Source organism: Talpa europaea (assembly GCF_964194135.1).
Source record: "Talpa europaea genome assembly, chromosome: 13".
Taxonomy (NCBI): domain Eukaryota; kingdom Metazoa; phylum Chordata; class Mammalia; order Eulipotyphla; family Talpidae; genus Talpa; species Talpa europaea.
The window spans coordinates 60,956,944-60,974,907 of NC_140080.1; the positions used below are offsets into that span (position 1 = coordinate 60,956,944).

The following is a 17,964-nucleotide window of genomic DNA, read 5'->3' on the forward strand; positions in this document are numbered from 1 at the left end:
TCTTAGGCACCCCCAAACATGCATTTATCTCAGAGGCTACCTCCTCTGGTCTGCAAATGAATGAGACACAACCTCCATGGTCAACAACAGCTGGAACGCCCGCGTTCACCTAAGGGGCTGAGGATCTCCCCTTGTAACTATTACCAAGGACCTATTTTTCCAAGCTCAACAACAGTGAGGGGTTCAACTAACTATTTCGAGGGCCATGTCTCTGCGTCGCTCAAATAACTGCCCTGCAGACCCCCAACTCTCCTGGGACCGCATCCTCGCGTGGTGATTCACGGGGTTTTGCTTGCACCCCCAATTCCAATTCCAGCCCGAGGGGAAACATGCTTGCCTCCAGCACCTGGCTTCAGCGCCCGGGGGGAGCCACTGACTCCGCAGGAAGCTCGGAGGCTCTGGACCGCCCCACGGACCTCCCGCCCGCCGCGCTCTCGGCTCTCCCTTCCTCCTGCTCGCCTCCTCCTGCCCCTTCGCGTCCCGCCGCCAGCCTCTGCAGCCGTGCCTGCGGCTTTGTTTTCCTCCCAGGTTTCATTACCCACACGTGATACCATGTTATTGCAAAAAGCGCTCAGGAGCGCGAGCGCCGGGTGCGTGCACCTATAAATACGGACACCGGGAGCAGCCGGAGAGCCAGGCGCCGGGAGAGTCCGGGGCTGAGCGCCAGGCGGCCAGCTAGCCCGCCAGCTCGCGAGCCGCGCGTCGAGCCCGGCAGCAGCGCCCCCCGCCCCAGCACCGAGGGGCGAGCATGGCCCGCCCGCGGGGGGGCCGGGCAGCCGCGCGCGCCGCCCGCGCCCCGCGCCCTGCCCAGCCCGGGTCGCAGGCGCTCGCGCTGGCCGCTTAGCAGCCGGGCGCCGCTGGATTCTAGGGGCATCGCGGAAATATCGCCGCAGACGGACACAATGGCGGCGGCGACGGCTGCCAGCACGGCCGCCACCGCCGGCACGGCCGCCTGCAGCAGCAGCAGCAGCGGCGGCGCCGGCTCCGACGCCGCGGGCGCCCGCGGATTGCAGCAGCCGCCGCCGCAGCCCCAGCCCGCGGCCGCCGCGCGGGCCCAGCCGCCGCCGCCGGAGCCCCCCAGGAAGCCGCGCATGGACCCGCGGCGCCGCCAGGCTGCCCTCTCCTTCCTCACCAACATTTCGCTGGACGGCCGGCCGCCGCTGCAGGACGAGGAGGGGGGCGGCGGCGAGGCGGGCGGCGCGGGGAAGCCGGGGGTCGGCGGCGCGGGCGGCGCGAGGGCGCGGGGCAGCCTGCTGGCCGCTGCGGAGCGCGGAGGCTGCAGCGCGCTGGCCGCGGCGAGCACGGCGGCGTGGGCGGCTGGGTCCGGCCCCTGCCTCCCGCAGCCGTCGCCGCTGCTTCCCCTGACCCCCGGCGGCCACGCGACGGCGCCCGGCCCCGGGCCGGCCCGGGGGTTCGCGAGCTCCGCGGGTGCCGGCCGGGCGTCGGGGGAGCAGTGGCAGCCATCCCGGCTCGCGCCTCTCGCCGCCTGCGCCCCGCCGCAGTTGCCCGACGGGCCGGGGGCCTTCGCGCAGGAGTTGTTAGAGGAGGACGATGCGTTTTCCAGCGTGCAGGTGCCGGCGGCCGCCTTCTTGGGCTCCGGGACCCCCGGGAGTATGAGCGGCAGTCGGGGCCGCCTCAACTCGTTCACTCAGGGAATCCTGCCCATCGCATTCTCCAGGCAGACTTCGCAGAACTACTGCTCTCTGGAGCAGCCGGGCCAGGGGGGCAGCACCAGCGCCTTGGAGCAGCTGCAGCGGTCCCGGTGAGTACCCAGGGCGCGGCGCGCACCGAGACCCGCTCTTTGCAGCCGGGAGCGGGGCGCCCCCTCCCAGCCTTCCCCAGTCGCGTCGGATCCCCGGGCATCTGGCCCTCATGCCAACCCAGGAGGGCACGTGAAAGAGGGAGAGACCCAGAGCGTGTGGCAACACGTGTGTCCACGGGCCCGGCACGCGCAGGGTCGGAGCAGCATGCCCACGCGGGGGGGCCGGAGTTAGGAGTTTCGAGAGCCCGTTAAAAAGCGGCACCTGGGTTTCCATCACTAGCCCCGACCCGGAGGCGCGCACTCCCCTCGCCAGGCAAGACTTGGCTGGGCGCAGAGTGGAGCAGTGGGTCTGGCCCTGGCCGGCGGCTGAGCGGCACGTGTGAGCCTAAACTTGCAGCAAACACTCCGTGAATTCCTCCCTGAGAAATTCCTGCCAGCACTCAAGTATTCCTCTGTCCCGGGAAAACTTGGCATTTTCCTGTTGCTTTCCTAAGAAATGGAAGGTCCTTTTTACATTTCCTTGAAGTGGGCCTTGGGAGTGAGGATGGATGGGGTCAGGAAGGAAATAGGTCTTGAAAGTTTTGCTTTTTACGTTTTTTCATTCCAAGATAAAATTGCAAAATGAATTGTTGGGCACTTGCTTATTGTTGAGGGAATAGCTGAAGCTTGACCCTATATGATCAAGGAACAGTCCGGAGTGAGTTCTGTCAGTTGCAGGCTGAGGAACTGGAGATTGGGCAGGAACCCAGGTTGGGAGCAGAGGGAATGGCGGGCACATTCCTTGGGAGTATCCTCCCTTGTAAGTTAATAGGCCCCCTATGAAGTTTAAGTTACAATATAGGCTCCATCACTGCTTAGTTATTTTAACCTCCCGGGCCTCAGTTTCCTCTACTACGGTAGGACCTTACCAACATTTTGCAGACCTCAAGATGAGAAGGGAGAACATTTTTTATTAAAGCCTCTCTCCTTGCTGCCCATCTGATAGCTCAGGCTTGCTTTGATCTAAGTAAGAAGGTGGCTAACTGGAAAACTTCCTCTCTCAGTGGATAAATGGGGAAGAAGAACAAGTTAGGCTTATCCAGAAGTTTGATTATACCAAGTGGGAGAAGTCATGGACTGTAGCATAGCAGTGTGCGTTCCTATGGGCTACAGGCAGGGGTGTGGCACTGGGAGGCACCCTTGGGACTGCAGGGATGAGTTAGCCACATGGGCACAGGTGACAGCCGAGCCTGACATCTCTTGTCAGCATGAATTTCACCATTAGCAGGTCAGCACACAGAGGGGAAGCCCTTCCTTTCTGGTCTGGTGGTGCACACTCAGCAGTTTTGAGGCAGTGCAATGTTGCCACTTGACATCACACACTGGCTCATAATGACTCATAGACTGACTACCTCACAGATCTTCTGCGAGGTCGTTTTTTAAATGAAATTGTGTTTTCCAGCTAACTTAGTGGGTCACGGCGGGAATTATAATAAACATACATGTTATTCTAAGCCAGTGGGCGAGGCTGGCCTGCATCTGCTGGTAGACAGATGTATTCCAGTGCTGAAAGCAGCTGGTGATCTGATTACCTCACACTTTCTCTCCAAGAATGTAATTTCAGAGGATGTGGAGAATCTTGTATGTTAGGATTTCTGATCTGAAGAGTAATGAGAATTGAATCTCTGAACCTCTTAGATGTAGTACATCCCAAGTGTAAAAGTGAGTTAGTCAATAGAAGATAGATTTTTACTTTGTAATCACATCCTCCTTACTACTTCAGAATTGCCCATTAAGTTGCTAGATATAGTTATCTTTTTAATAGGTACAGTTGTTAACAGAAATAACATCCATTTTAATGTATAGAGAGGAGGTAAATTAGTAAAATATTGATATAAGACAGGCTTTGAAGGGCTGGCTTGGCCCTTTCAAGCAGTGATGAACTTGAAATATCCTAGGATGCTTTGCTTCCTACACTCTGCTGCTTTCAAGAAATTTGTCAGACCTGTGCTGTTTTTATGATCACTGAAGAGTATTTTTACCTGCCTGGACAAAGTGTGATGTAAGAGTACAAGCTCATTTGAATAAGACCAGCTTAAAGAATGCCACTTGCTTTCCTGGAATGTCTCCTTGGAAGAAACCGGCAGCTTGGGCAGCCCTTTATACTACTCCTGGGATGACATTTTTTTTAAATGAAGTTGTTTTCCTTGGATTGATTTCTTGCTGTTTCAGGAGTCCATAGCACCTTGCTGCTCAAAAGTGTGGACATGTGTACCTGCAGCTTCACAGGAACTCTTAGAAATGTAAACTCAGGCCCCAATCTGGTTATTTGAGTTCAAATCTGCATTTTAACCAGATCCCTGGGTGACTCACATATAAATGAAAGTTTGGAAAGCACTGCTCATGGTTAATCTGAAATCTCCCCTTTTTCAAAAAAATGATTATAAGATTTCGTATATTGGAGTTGTTATGGGTATGAAAAAATCAGAATTTCCTAGTCTGAGATCTTGAAGTCCTTTCTTTTTATTTCCTGTTATTTCCATCTGGGTAATTGTAAAACCAATCACAAGTATTGCTTGGACTTCCAAACACTGAAATAGAACAGGGAAGAAATTTTTTGTGTCCAGACCTTGGCACAGATGTGTTCATAAAATGATGACACCATATATCTGTGTGCCAAGTTGGATATTATTAGACATTTATCATGTTGAATCTTCATGGCCACCCTTTTGTGTAGATTCTTTCACAAAACAGACTCAGTTTTGATGAGGGTGGAAACCTGGATCTCTGATCTCCAAACCTGGTATATTTCCCGGTTTTGCTATGTCTTGCACACTGCAGGCAGGGTTAATTTTGGAGTTGCTGGATGTAAATGTCCATGATACAGCAGGCCGGTCATAATGCTGTGTGTCTATATTTTCTTGACTAGTCATGCCCCCCCCCCCTCCATTTTACATCTTTATTTGGGGTCTCTAACTTTGCTGCTACTTTCTAGTAGCACAGAACTATGGGCTGAAAGAACTCTGGCCTGGAGAAATCAGCATGCCTGGGTTTGCTCTCTGGTGAGGTGAGAGACCAGAAAGATGCATTCTAGCTTGACACCCTGCTGTTTTTCTTTGCTAGGGCAGCAAGTGCTGCATAAGGAAGGTGTTAATAGGTGGAAGGGAGTGTAAATTTACAAGGTGTGTTTTAAGGCTTCCTTAAAACAGACAGCAGTCCCAAGTTACTCACTTTCTAGAGCTGCTGAGTGGCACCCCGCCACCCAGGAGTGCACAGAGTAAGCATAGGTGAAGTGTGTGTGCCTTCATGCCTGATGGGCGGAGCGCACCAGGACCAGGATGTTATTTCAAAATAACACAGGGTTTTACTTCTTAGAACACCTGCATTAGCTTTGTGCCTGTGGAGAGTTAGGTCTTAAGTGGAAAGAGGGCATATGGTGTGTAAAATCTTGGGCTCAAATCTTGGGCTCAAGTTCTACTACTTCCAGAAAACCTATTTTGAACTGTTTTCTCCTGAAAGCCTTGGTTCTTTCGTGTTTATTATTTGGGCGTTGACTTGACTACTGTGGGCATGTGATAAATGCTTTTTATCTGGCTTCTCAAATGTAAATATGCTTAGAATCACCTGGGACTCTTGATAAAAGATAGATTCTGATCCTGCAGGCCTGGGAAAATCCCTGATTCTGCATTTCCAACCTGCTCCCTGGGGTGCAAATGATCAAACTTTGAAGAAGGAGGCTTTTCCTTGTACTGTGATTATTCTTATTATAAGACTGAGGAAACCAGGTCTCAGAGATGTTAAGTAACCTGCTCAAGGTCACACAGCCATGGGGGCAGCCTTCTCAGGCTCCTACACAACTGCTTTGAGTATTTAGAGATTCTAACCACATCCCTCCCTCTTTATAACCGCTCTGGAGGTATAACCTGGACTCCTGCTGTGTAGATGGTCCTTATGTTTACCGAAATACATGCACAATTATGGCATAAACAACTAGAATGAGAGGGGAGATGGGTGTTTTTACTAATTTGTCATCACCTTGCTTTGTGAGTTAGGCAAGTTACCATTCTCTATACTCTAGCTCGCAGCCTCCTGACCTGTCTGGATTTCAGAAGTCAAAAAGGACTTTGAGCTCCCTAGCAGTAAGCAAACCCAAGTTACTCTTGAGCCATCCTGAGAGGAGCATGAGTTATGGAAGCAAAGCTGTAGTTGCAGGTTGGGCCAGGCCCTGGTCAGGATTCTTACCTGATACTCTGCACAGGCCCTTCCCTGCCAGGGGCTGAAGCCAGTTGCCAAAGGTTCACCCGCTGCCCTCCCTCTCGCGATCACAAAGCTTGTCTTGTGGACAAAGTCAGAAGGGGAAATAAATCGGAAGCCTCCTCACTACTGGCAAGTGTCCCCGGCAGGGCAGTAAGTTAAAGTGTGACCTTTTGCCTTCCCGGAAAGGTGGAGGATGCCTTAGCCTGGCTCTGCACCATCAGCCTGGACTGTTTTCCATCAGGATGAGAGCTGTTGGGTAGGGAGAGGCCCAAGGGCCAGTGCTTCAGAGCATGATGGGAAGGAAAGGCAGGTGAGGCAAGTGAAGCAACATGATGGGCATAAGGAACGCCAAGCTGTACTTGGCCACCCTGCATTCTAGACCTGCCTCTGCCATGGCTGACCAGCCGGGATGGTCACTTCAACCCTCGCTACCAATTAGGGGCAGCAAGTGCACCACTCTTGCAGGTCTAGCAGCCTGTGCCTTAGTGCCGGGCCCTGCTGTGAGGCCCGGCAGGTTTCTCTTGGGGATGTGTTAATAAGCTAACATCAGAATTAAGATGCTGAAGTGGCTTTGAGTTTATTCCATGTGGCTTCAGTTGGCAGGACATGCACTAATGAATGAATAAATGAAAGGGGTTCTCTCAGTCTAAGGGAGAACTTTTAAAAACTTCATCAACTGTGTGCCCTTTGCTGACGTCCATCTGTGGCCATCCAAGCTAGAAGCCACTGGCCCATGAGGCACAGTCCCCAACCAATGCCGCTCCTATGCTGGAAGTGATATGGAGTCACCTCTGTTGCTAACAGGCCTGCAGATCTGCGAAGGACTTTCATAAACATCAATTTCAGCCCCCTAACAACATGAAGAAGCAGAAATCCAAGGTCACTGAGCAGGCAAAGGCAAGCATAGGTGCTTGATTATCTGTAGCGGAGGAAATTGTACTGTTGGGACTTCTGTATTATTCAGCAAACATTGCCCATGATGAATATCAATTATGAGGTGCCACAGTGCTAGTCCTGGAAGATCCAGACATAAAATGTGGTCCCTGTCTGTGTTGAGAGACAGGGAAAAGGGCCATTTATTCCAGTGATGAATGCCTGGTTAGAGGTGAACTCGTGTGAGCCGCCAGCAGGCAGTGACACCTCATGACTTCATGCCCTCTCCCCTGAGACCTGGCTCAGTGCCTGGATTCAGTATTTTGATTTAGCAGACAGGTCCCAGGCATTATTCAAAGCACTTTGTGGGGATTAAGCAAGTATGTATTTACAAAAGCCCTCAGACAGCACTAGCACGTGATCCCTTTTGAAGCACAGAAAGGTTAAGTCACCTGCCGGGACCCAGAGGTGGCTGGAGAGAACTGCCTGGCCCTCCCTGTCCAGCTCCAGGCCGCCCCACCCACTTCGCTCGCTGGGCTGTGGTTTGTGAGTGGGGCTCCTCAGTGCTGTGCAGCTGGCTGTGGCTGAGCTGGGCAGAGGGTGGCCTGACCTCTAAGGGCCCTCTTGTGGGGAGGGCCTTGAGGACAGATCAGGGTAGATAGAATTCCTATGACCTCCCCTCAGCCACATGGAAATCCTGTCATGACTGTTGCCTCTCACAAGTCTGGTGATTTCCTTGCCTCACTTGTTCAGAGTTATGGGCAGCAATAGCCTGGCACCGTTAAGAATAGTGTGTTCTGTGGCTCAGCCCCACCACTTCGAGGTTCTTGTCGATGGAATGGGAATAGTTGTGACCGTCCCTCCTTCCTGGCTGTGTTTCCCTTGTTTGGACCCTCTGTGGCTTCTCAGCATCATCTTTTCCACCGCCTCCCCCGCCCAGGCTGTTCATAAAGTAATATTTTATGTATAACATTTTCTGGTTAACAACCACGCCCATTCATGTCAGTATTGTCTTTGACTGCCTTGTGCTCTGAGGACAGAAGTGAGAAGTTGTGGCAGAAACCACACGACCTGCAAAGCCTGAACTAATTGATTCTCCGGTGCCTTACAAAGTAAGTGAGTGAGTCCTGCCTCGGCCCGGTGCTCTGTACCCCTAAGGTTCATGCCGGAACCTTCCTGCTGCGCCCACTCTCCTTGCCTCCTGAGAGGCTCCTGACTTCTGTTCAGACCTACCTCCCCCTTCTGCCTGGGCTGCCAGAGGGACCCATCAAGCCTTAAGTTCCTGTATTTCGTGCATGGTTGCTCCTTGGCCTTCACCTCACTTCCAGCTGTGCTGTCTTTCCATAGGTCACCCCAAGCTCCGGCCCTTGCAGGCTCCTCCTCGGGAAGGGTTCCCCAGCATTCTCCCACAAGACACACTGCCTTTCAGATCGCTCACCCAGCCTAGTCCTCTCTGAGGGCACTTTTGCTCACTCTGCTGGGATGGGCTTCTTCATCCCCTGTGAGTCTGCACTTGCTAGTCCCTCGCTGGTGCTGGTCAGGGGTGTGCTGGTGATGGCCTGGGGTGGCTCTCAACAAAAGAGCAGCACCCTCCATAGAGCAACCACAGAACCAAGCAAAACCCCAATTCCCTGAAGGTGTTAGTAGGGAAACTTGATCCCAAAACACCAGCAACATTTCTTAAAAATCCTGCCAGTAGGGGTTAAAGGCTCAGTGTTATCAAGCTGTTGGCAGCCACTGCAGCGTGAGTTCGATCCCTAGCGAGGGAGCTAACCATGGTGCAGCAGACCTTTCCTGTCTTGTCTGCCGCTCCCCTCAGCAGTGTATTTCAGTAGATCTGCCTGTTCTGCTCCCCACTCTCTCTGGGGAATCCTATCATCCCCAACACATCTGGCCTACACCCCAGTTCTTGTATGCATAAATAAATAAAAATAAAACTTTAAAATAAAATCCTACTAGGACATCTTTCTCCTCAAAGTCTCACTTACAAGCCACCCCACCCCCTAACTCTCTAGGTTTTCAATCTTCTCCCAATAGTCAGTCCCAATCCTTTATTTGGGAAAGCAATTCACCTGGCCCTCCCTCCTGGTTCTGTAGTTACGAACCTCCCGACTCAATGTTTCAGTCTCTGTCACAGGAGTAAGCCCACCCATATCCTGCCCAGCCCACCCAAATCTGCTCCCCCTTCTCTGTGGAGGAGCAGTAACGTGTAGGAGGTCCTGCGACCTCTCATACTCCACCTTCCCATTCATTGTTTTGTGTGACAATCCTGTGACACAGGAATCATATCCATTTTAGATCCGTGGAGACTGAGGCCTGGAGGGGTTTAAGGAAACTTGCTAAAGGCTATGAAACTGGAGTCTAGAGTTGGAATTTGAACCGTGGTTTCTCTGGCTTCTTGCTGGGTTTCTGCTTGTCCCCTGCATGCGGCGGTTCCCTGAGTACAGTGGGTGACTTGGTAGAAATCACCAAGGAGCCTGTGAGCTGGTGGGTAACCTGAAATCAGTCATACTGGGAGCATTTACGGCACAAGAATCAGTTAATACCACAAGTCAGGGTTGGTTTTTCTCCTTCCAGAGAGCTGGTTTATCAGCAGGGACCACACAGCTTTTTGTTTTAGTCTCCTCTTGGGGAACTGTGCAAAACATCACCATAGGCAGAATAGTGTTGAAAACGAAGTTTTGTAAGAATCTGTTACTTGCTGTAATTTGTGAATTTCTAGGGATTACCCCTTTCCACTTCTCGTCTCATAAAAATTACCTGACCCCTTCAGATTTTAGCTTTTGTGCAATTTAACAAGTCTTTTCATAGACACTATGGGGCTAAAGGAGATCACTTAGTAGTACCTGTAGGAACCATAAAATCATTAGCTGTTACTCTTGCAAACTATGTAATATGGTGTTCTTATCTTTCTTTGGTTTTTAAAAGCTTCTAAGAACATATAATCAATCAGGGTTTCCTGTTTGTTTTCTACCCTTTTTGTTTGTGTTAGCATTTTGGATAATTGCACACTAGTTTATATTTATCAGGGTTATCATTAACATGGTTTGGGGCTTATTACTGTACATTTAGTCATAAAGACGAGAGCTTGGAAAGGCAAACATGCAAATGATAGAAGTTTAGGAATTGAAATATTATAATATGTCTATGCATGAAGGAAAAGGCCTAGTGTTATCACTGACTTAAAGGCCAGGGAGTACTTAAAATCTAAGTTCCGTGATAGATAATATGGCATTTGAGACGAGAATAATAAAATATTTAAGAATGCCAAAGATTCTGTATTCTTGGCATGTTGACTTTTATTTTAAAGCCCCTTACTAAAAAAAATTTTTTTTAAATAAAAATAAAAGCACTTCACTCATTGATCCAGTGACTTATAAAACAGATTGTCTAGTTTGATCATCCTAGGGAATGGAGGCAGGGCAGGGAGGGGGAGATATGTGAGGGACAGGAAGACAGTCAAAGTCTGTATTTTTTTCTTCTGCTTAAAGACAAAAATTGGCGTGTTAGGGGATATGGTTGACCTGATGTTGAAAGGTGATTCTGGATGAAATATTTTGTTTTCAATAAAAAAATGAATGATGTTTGTGTTTGGAGTGGGGAATGAAGGAAATGAGACTTCAGATGCCCCAGGTAATCATGTAGGTATTGAGGAATTCAGTTTATCTATCGTAAGACCAACACCTGATGATGTAACTTCTACTTACGGTTTACAGTATCCTCATATACATTATTTCATCAAATCCCTCAAATAGGCAACGTGGTAGCCATTTTCTAGATTAGAAAGTGAAGACTATGAAGAACTAAGGGAGTCATTCATGCTCACATGATCTATACCTGGCAGAGGTGGAATTTTGAAATCCGTTTTCTAAGCGGAGTTTTAGAACAAAAAATTCTACCATAGCTGTATTAAAGAAAAAAAAAATTTAAATCCTGTAAAATTTTATTCTTCCTGCCCCAAATCATCTACTTTTTATTTAATCCAAGAGAACAAAAATTGCTCAAGGCCTCAGCCGTCCAGACCTATGGGGTTGGGTCAGGCAAAGTCAGTATGTTAAGGTACAAAGAAATATTGTGCTATGGTTTTGGCTAGCCAGTGCCTTCTCATCAAGTGAGGATGCTGATTTTCACATGATAAACCCTGGGGCAGGCCAACTGAACCCTGGTTTGGGGCCCAAGTTGTGGAAAGTTTTCCCGTTAACAATATCTGCCTCCAAATACTGGTTTGGTTCCTCCTTTCTGGCACCCCTGCCGCTCAGCTGCCTTCCCAGCTGGTTGGGTGACTGGCTTCAAGAGTAGAAAGACCAGTTTTGAAATCCAGCAGCTCTGCCACTTAGTGGCACTTTTGGGGCAACTTATTTAACTCCTCTGAGCCTCAGTGTCCTTATCTGTAGAATGGGGGTAAGAATTCTTGCCTCACTCAAGCATTAAAATAAGAATGCAACATGAAGCACCTAGCAGAGGTTTGGCCCTTAGTAGAAGGTCCAGTCAAATTGCAGCTGTTAATTCTGTTCACATGTGCCCCGCACCCAACATTGTCCATCTGGAAGAAGTTGGGAAATTTGACAAGGTTTGCTGAGATCATGGGGAAGCAGAGCCCTTTGGTGGACCTTATGCTTATGCTATGGTAAACTGAACAGGTGATTTGCTGCATTGTTTTAATCTCAGAAATAGTAGTAAAGTAGATCAGAGCAGCAATGGAAAAATAGTACTTCCTCCATTGGGGCCACATTTCACCCCTGCTTGCCCTAGAGTCTTGACAATTTCCATTGTCAAAGTAAAGTTCTTGGGGACAGGAAGCAAGAAGGGGTGAATTCACATGTTCAATATTGTACCCTAGAGCAGCAAAGCCACTGAGGTTAAAAGAGTGACAGCTGATCTGGCCCAGGGCAGCTGTGTGCAACCCAACTGGAGCCTCTCTGCAGCCCCCTGAGGCAAGGGGCACATGTAAGGGGAGTGCTCCTTCCTAATTTGGAAAGACAGTTCTGGAATATGCACCTTTGCTTACACCACAGCCTTCACTTTGTGGTCTCTGCTGCTTGTTTAGCCTCTTTTCCTGCACCCAGCCCCCTCCTCTCTGTTAGACAGAGTTGAGACTCCGTTCAGGTCCCAGTGTAGCCTGCTTGACATTGGCTTGGTGGTATCCACATGTCTCAATGCCATGTGGTTGACGCATCTCTGTGTGGACACCTAAGTGGCTTGATCAGAGATCAACGGGGCCAGCACCTGCTTTCCAGAAGAGAATTATAGTGGAGACAGCCTGGCTCCTGGCAGCAGGAGGGCCAGGGTCCTGCAGTGGGAGCAGCTCCAGTGGTGGTCTGGAGATGGCCCTTGAGCCGGCCCTGTCAGTGATAGCATAGCACACTTGGCTATGGGGCTAGGAAGGTGACTCTTATTTGAGAGGAAGGAGGGAGATTTTGAGCAGGCTCAGGTGTGAGCAGAGCTGGACTTCTGAAAGCTGGAGGCAGGTTGGATGGAGGAGGGAGAGCAGAGCCTTGCCCTTTAACCCTTTTGGGGTCCTCATTGCTGCTTTAGAAAGACAAGCTTGTGCATATCCAAAATTTCCTATTACTGAGGGTTTATCTACTTCTTACTTGCAGAATTTTAGAGTTTCAGGGGATTCATGGTGTCTGGGAATTTCCCCCAAAGAAGCTGGTATAGGGGTACCAGAGAAAGGTGGGATCTGGGCACAGAGGTGGCACAGCGTCCTCTACCTATCACCTATGTCCACGTGTCGCTGATGCTCACTCAGTAACAGTAAGAACCTGGGGCTCACCCTTCAGCAGCACCCCTGCCACAGTCCCTGGAGCCCTTGGGCTCACTGCCTTTTGTGGCTTTTGTGGTGCCATCTGGGTTGATGTCTGCATGGAATTCAGGAATGTGCCTTATTTGGAAATAGGGGTGAGGTCATACTGGTGCAGGGTGGGCCCTAAAACCAGTGACCGAAGAGGAGAGCCTCACATGAAGACAGAGATTTGGATGAGAGCGACGTGTCTACAAGCCAAGGATCGCTGGTAACCAGAGGGAAGAAGCCAGGAAGGGTCCTCCCCAGGAGGAAGCAGCCCCGCCAGCATTTTGGACATCTAGCCCCCTGAGCCATGAGAGAATGAATGTCCATTTTGTGAAGACCCTAAGTTTGTGGTCATTTTCTCCAGCTGTCTAGGAAGCTATTGTGTGGTGCCGTCTTGGAGTCACACTCGGGGTCCGATTCTCTGCCAACTTAGACCCGCCGCCTTTCCCCTGGTCAGGGGGAATGGACAGCAGTCCCAGTGCCTCCTTCTGCCTGGTGTGTGTCTTCTCTCATTTGTGTCATAAAGCATATGGTGAGGTCCAGGCCGATTTGTCAAGTATTCAAGCAGAGGTGCTTAAAGCCTTCTGCCATGTGCTATGCATTGGGGTTCAGTTAGGACAGCAGAGAGATGGCGTCCCTGCCTTCATAGATCTCAGTGGCTGATATGGGAGATGGGAAAAGTGGAGGGCAACAGACACCCAAAATACACATAAAATCCCGAAGAAGGCCATGGAGAGAAATGCTGAGGTCTCTGAACATTGAGTAGACACAGGGACCGGGAGAGGCTTCCTAAGGAAGATAAGGAAACAGCCACCTAAGGATGGGGCGTGGGTATCAGGCATGGGAACTGTGTTCTCAGGCCCTGAGATGGGAACATGCTTGAGGTGTGTGGGGAAGAGAAAGGAGGCCAGGCTAATTAGGGTGCAGTGAGCGCAGGGCCAGAGGGAACTGAGGCCTCTGAAGTAGGCAGGGTGCTCAGAACACAAGCTTTGCAGAGCCTGCTGCAGAGTTCGCGCTGCCTTATAACCACAGTCAGAAGGCGCTGGGGAGCAGGGTGCTCTGCTTACCTTTAAGGCCCTGCTGGCAGCGGTGTGGCTGATGGGTTAAAGGAGGACAGGCTCAGATTTGGGAGGACATTTGGGAGCCTCTTGCCTCCAGGTGAGTGTCCTGCTGAGAGATGCAGAGGCCTGAACTAGGGAGGAGATGGCCAGGGAGTAAGGGACTCCAGATGTGTTTTGGAGAGTGACAGGACTTGTGACTTGGATGGCCCCTGCCATGGTGAGGCTTCTATCCTGCTGAGAGAGCTGTTTGAGCAGTCACACAGCCAAGGGAAGGCCGCAGCTGTGGAGCGTGGTTCAGAGCCAGGTGCTTGGTCCTGGAGGAGTGTGTAAAAAGTGCTGTGGGAGCAGGCTGACTTCTGGAGTGGGCCTTGAAACTGAGGTGCAAGGGATGAGCGGGGTCTAAGTAGTTAATAAGGGCGCCCCCACACCTCTGGCCTGTACCCCAGGTCTTGTATGCATAAATAAATAAATCTTAGAAAAACAAAAACAAGGCCTGGGAGGACAGGTGCAGAGCCAGGAGCACCCTGGGTAGAGACTCAGCAGGAAGGAGCAGGGGTCTAGGGGCCCCAGAGAAAGGTGGGGGTCTGGGCACAGAGGTGGCATAACGTCCTCCACCTATCACCGGTTGGGAAGAAGCAAACCATGACAGTGTGTGTCCAGAGTCCAGGGACCCTGGAGGAGGGAGGGTGAGATGGAGCCATGCTGGGGATTTGATCTTAGCCATAAGAGTGTGGGAAGCCACCAAAGGATTTTCAGCCAGGTGGCGTCAGAATGAGAATTGTGCTTGCTTGGTTGGTTGGTTTTTTTCTTTAATATATTTTATCTTTTTCCTATATAGATCATACAAGGTAAACATTATCTTCATAAACAGAAATAAAAGAATTCTTTAAGAACTGACATGCAATGAATTACAAGAATCAGATTTTGAGTGTGGAAAGTAAATTTGCATATTATCAAAACTGAGGTGCCTAAGCGAGTTTCCTTTACAAGGTATCTCTCATTTAACCTCAAGCCCAGTCACCTGGCTCACACCGTTGTCAGTACAGGTAAAAGAAAATACGTCAATGTGGAAATAGCAGCTTTCTACTCTCAAAGATGGTTTAGTTCATGTGCCTAGATATTCCTGTAGGTATCTGGTGTTCTCTACTGCTGACTTTTATGGCTCAACTTCGAAGTTTAGCTAAGAACATGTTCTCTTGGACATGAATTTTATTTAAATGCTGTAATCGGCTAAATTGTCCCTGATCTATACTAAGTATACAGAGAAAACATGTTTTTATATTCTCTACATTTCTGCATCATCATCATTGTCACTATTGCCATTGATGATGAAATGTATTTTCCTGAATTCCCTTCTGCTCATTAAAGGGCAAGATGAGGTGCCAGTGGAAAGTCTTGTCTGAGAATCTATGCCTATACTTTCCCAGGAGTTCAAGGCAATATATCTGTAGGGTCATAAGTAACTTTTTGATTAGGAAGTGCATATGGACATTCTCCTTTTTCTTCCAAAGTGGAAAATGATGTTTATGTTTAAAGAGAGATCATCTCACATTGCATGCTCATTTCCAACTCTTTCGGCTTAAAACTTCTTACACAAACTTTCAACATTTTGACATTTGTAGAGCATATCAATTTCAAAACACCTCAAATCATGTTTCATTCATTTAATTTTTTTATTAAAGAAAAAAAATCATTGATTGAGATCATGAGATTTTAATAAAACATTCCAAGTTCAACTTGCGGCTACTTACCAGGTGCTGAAGTTTGAGCCATCTCAAATGTGGTGAGTGAAGATAATTCTCCAAGAGAAAAAAAAATGCCTTTTCAAAATTATTACTGAAGTAACTAAGTGATTTCATACTTGCTCTATAGTTCAAAATAAGGCTGGGATGCAGTTTAATATTCCAGCAGCAATTGCATCTTTTTCTTGTTGTGTTAATGTTTTTTGTGATAATGGTGTGTTTATTGAATAATAAATGAATGAGCTTCTCATCCCTGTTCTGCCACTTCCTGGGTGTGACCTTAGGCAAATGTCATAATCACCCACGAGCCCCAGTTCTCATCTGCAAAGGGGGGAAATAATAATAACCAAATACCTCATAATATGATTGTCGGGGTTAATGTGGTTTCTGCAAAGCATTTAGCACTATGCCTGCCTGATAATGTAGTTCCCAATAAATAGCTGATGTGATATTGCATCCCAGATATTCCACTGGTGCGCTGCATATTTTGCAGGGACTGACATCACCAGTTAACGAGGGAATTGAACTCTAGGGAGTTTGCGTTTCTTGCCAAGTCACGTAGAGCTCAGCAGAACTGGGATCCTGTCTAACCCTGAAGACTCTTTCCTATTGCCTTTAATAAAACATGTAATATCCTATCCAGACAAGTTTTGTGACCTTCCTGAGCAAACTGGGTTCTGTTTTAGGATCTAGGTGGCATTTCTTGACACTTGCACTGCCAGACACTCACTGTCTAAGAATATCCACCAATGTTCTTACCACTGACCTCCTCAGCCCAGGTTTAACTGTGTACATGTCAGTGGGGGAGCTCCTACGTGTATATAGTGGCTAGCTTGACCTTGTTTGTTCCAGACGCAAGCAAATAATTAAGGCCACGCTGATTGAAAGAGATGGGAACTATATAGTTCAAGCCGTATGTCCAATATAGATATACCCTCCCTGTAAGCTGTATTCCAGAGTTGGAAAGAACTTAGCCCGTAGAGCTTATTAAGAGGTGTAACGTTTGTGGTGCATGACTTTAGTTCTTTTGGAGCCAGGAAAATAAAGTCATGACTGAAATATAAGGAAAGTGATAAGATACATGCAGACTGGCGAAATCTGGAATTAAATATATATTCACATGGGAATTCGGCTTTGATTTTGTCTTGTCTCAAATTGATACCAGATGCCTGCCTTTCAGACAGACTCCCGAGCTGATCCAAGAGTGTGAGTTGGAAAACAAATCACTTTGCCATTTGGAATACTGATTGATATTTTAGAAGTTTCCTTTGTTTTCAAAGGGAAAATAATGCATATTCCAGGCCTAGCAATCAGAACTTTTATAAATGGCAATTAACAGAAGATGCCCAAGGGAGGAAGTCTCCAATTTCTTTTTATAACCCTGGCAAAAGTAATTGAGGTGACATTTTATTAGCATTGGCATCTCCACTTGCACTGGGAGCTAGTTCAGCCTGTGCAGCCATGTCCAGAGCTAGTAGCTTCATTTCCATTTTCCTTCCACCTCAGGTCAGAGGAGAAGCCTGAGAGCAATTCTGTCTGGAGCAGCTGGCGCTGGCAGTGTCCACATGGCAGGGCCCCAGGCTCATGGGGTGGCTTGCACATTTTCCCTCGTGGTTTAAAAAGTGGCTTGGAGTTTTAAGTTCCCTGATCCTTCAGGCCCTTTCTCTCACTAACATTTGAATGACTCATAAAATGAATTTTGAGTAGCCTGACACCTCTGCCACATTCCTTGAGTGTTTCTGGAAGGTGCTGCTGTGAGAGAAACTGTGCTGACTTTCCCATTTTGAGTTGTCGGAGAATCGTCCTGGAGACGGAGTGCTGAGTCTGCATTCTGACCTGCTCTTTGAATGGTGTGGGGATTTGGTGAGAATCACTTTCTAAAGTTCAGCCTAGGAACAGGAATATCAGCTGGTGGGGGAGGATTTCGGGAGTGAAATGAAGTGGAATGAGGTCACCTGGAGTAGAAAGGGGCTTCCACACTCCCCGGCTGAGCCTTGATATTATAGCTCCTGCTCCTGGGACCACAGACTTTTAGATGGATGAGAAGAGACCTCAAAAAATGCCCAGAGAGTGAGACTGCATGCATACATTGGAAAGGATGAGACCGCTCTCCCCTGCACAATGAGGCTAACGAAGCAAAGGCTTTCTCCTCTGCGGACGGAGGGAAACCCATGGGTTCAGAGGGCATCAAGACTGTGTTCCAAGTACTTACACATTTCCTCCTCAGAACTCAGCATCTGAACTTTGTCCTCGACTCTGAGTAATTTGTATCACAAAGGTTTTAGCTTATGTGATTGATTCTCATTACTCAAAGTAGTTATGTACTAGAAAGTCACCCAAAACACTGAGCTACAAACCCTGAACACTGCACCATTGCTGTAGGGGAGATACAGGCACACCTCTAGTCACTTTTTCATCATCCAATCAAGACGTAATAAATATATGTGTGTGTTCGAAGAGAACGTATTTAATATATGTTCATTCATAACTTTGAATTCA

The 17,964-nt window shown here is 48.7% G+C and overlaps 1 protein-coding gene across 1 annotated transcript in view; it reads left to right on the plus strand.

The window, feature by feature from the left end:
* Positions 1-902: 902 nt before the first annotated feature.
* CABLES1 (Cdk5 and Abl enzyme substrate 1) overlaps positions 903-17,964 on the plus strand; it is a gene marked incomplete at both ends in the record, with an annotated part of 97,644 nt that continues 80,582 nt past the window's right edge. Inside the window, one exon of the mRNA XM_084252424.1 lies at positions 903-1,762. Coding sequence (XP_084108550.1) covers positions 903-1,762 — 860 coding nt within the window. The remainder of the gene's footprint in view (positions 1,763-17,964) is intronic.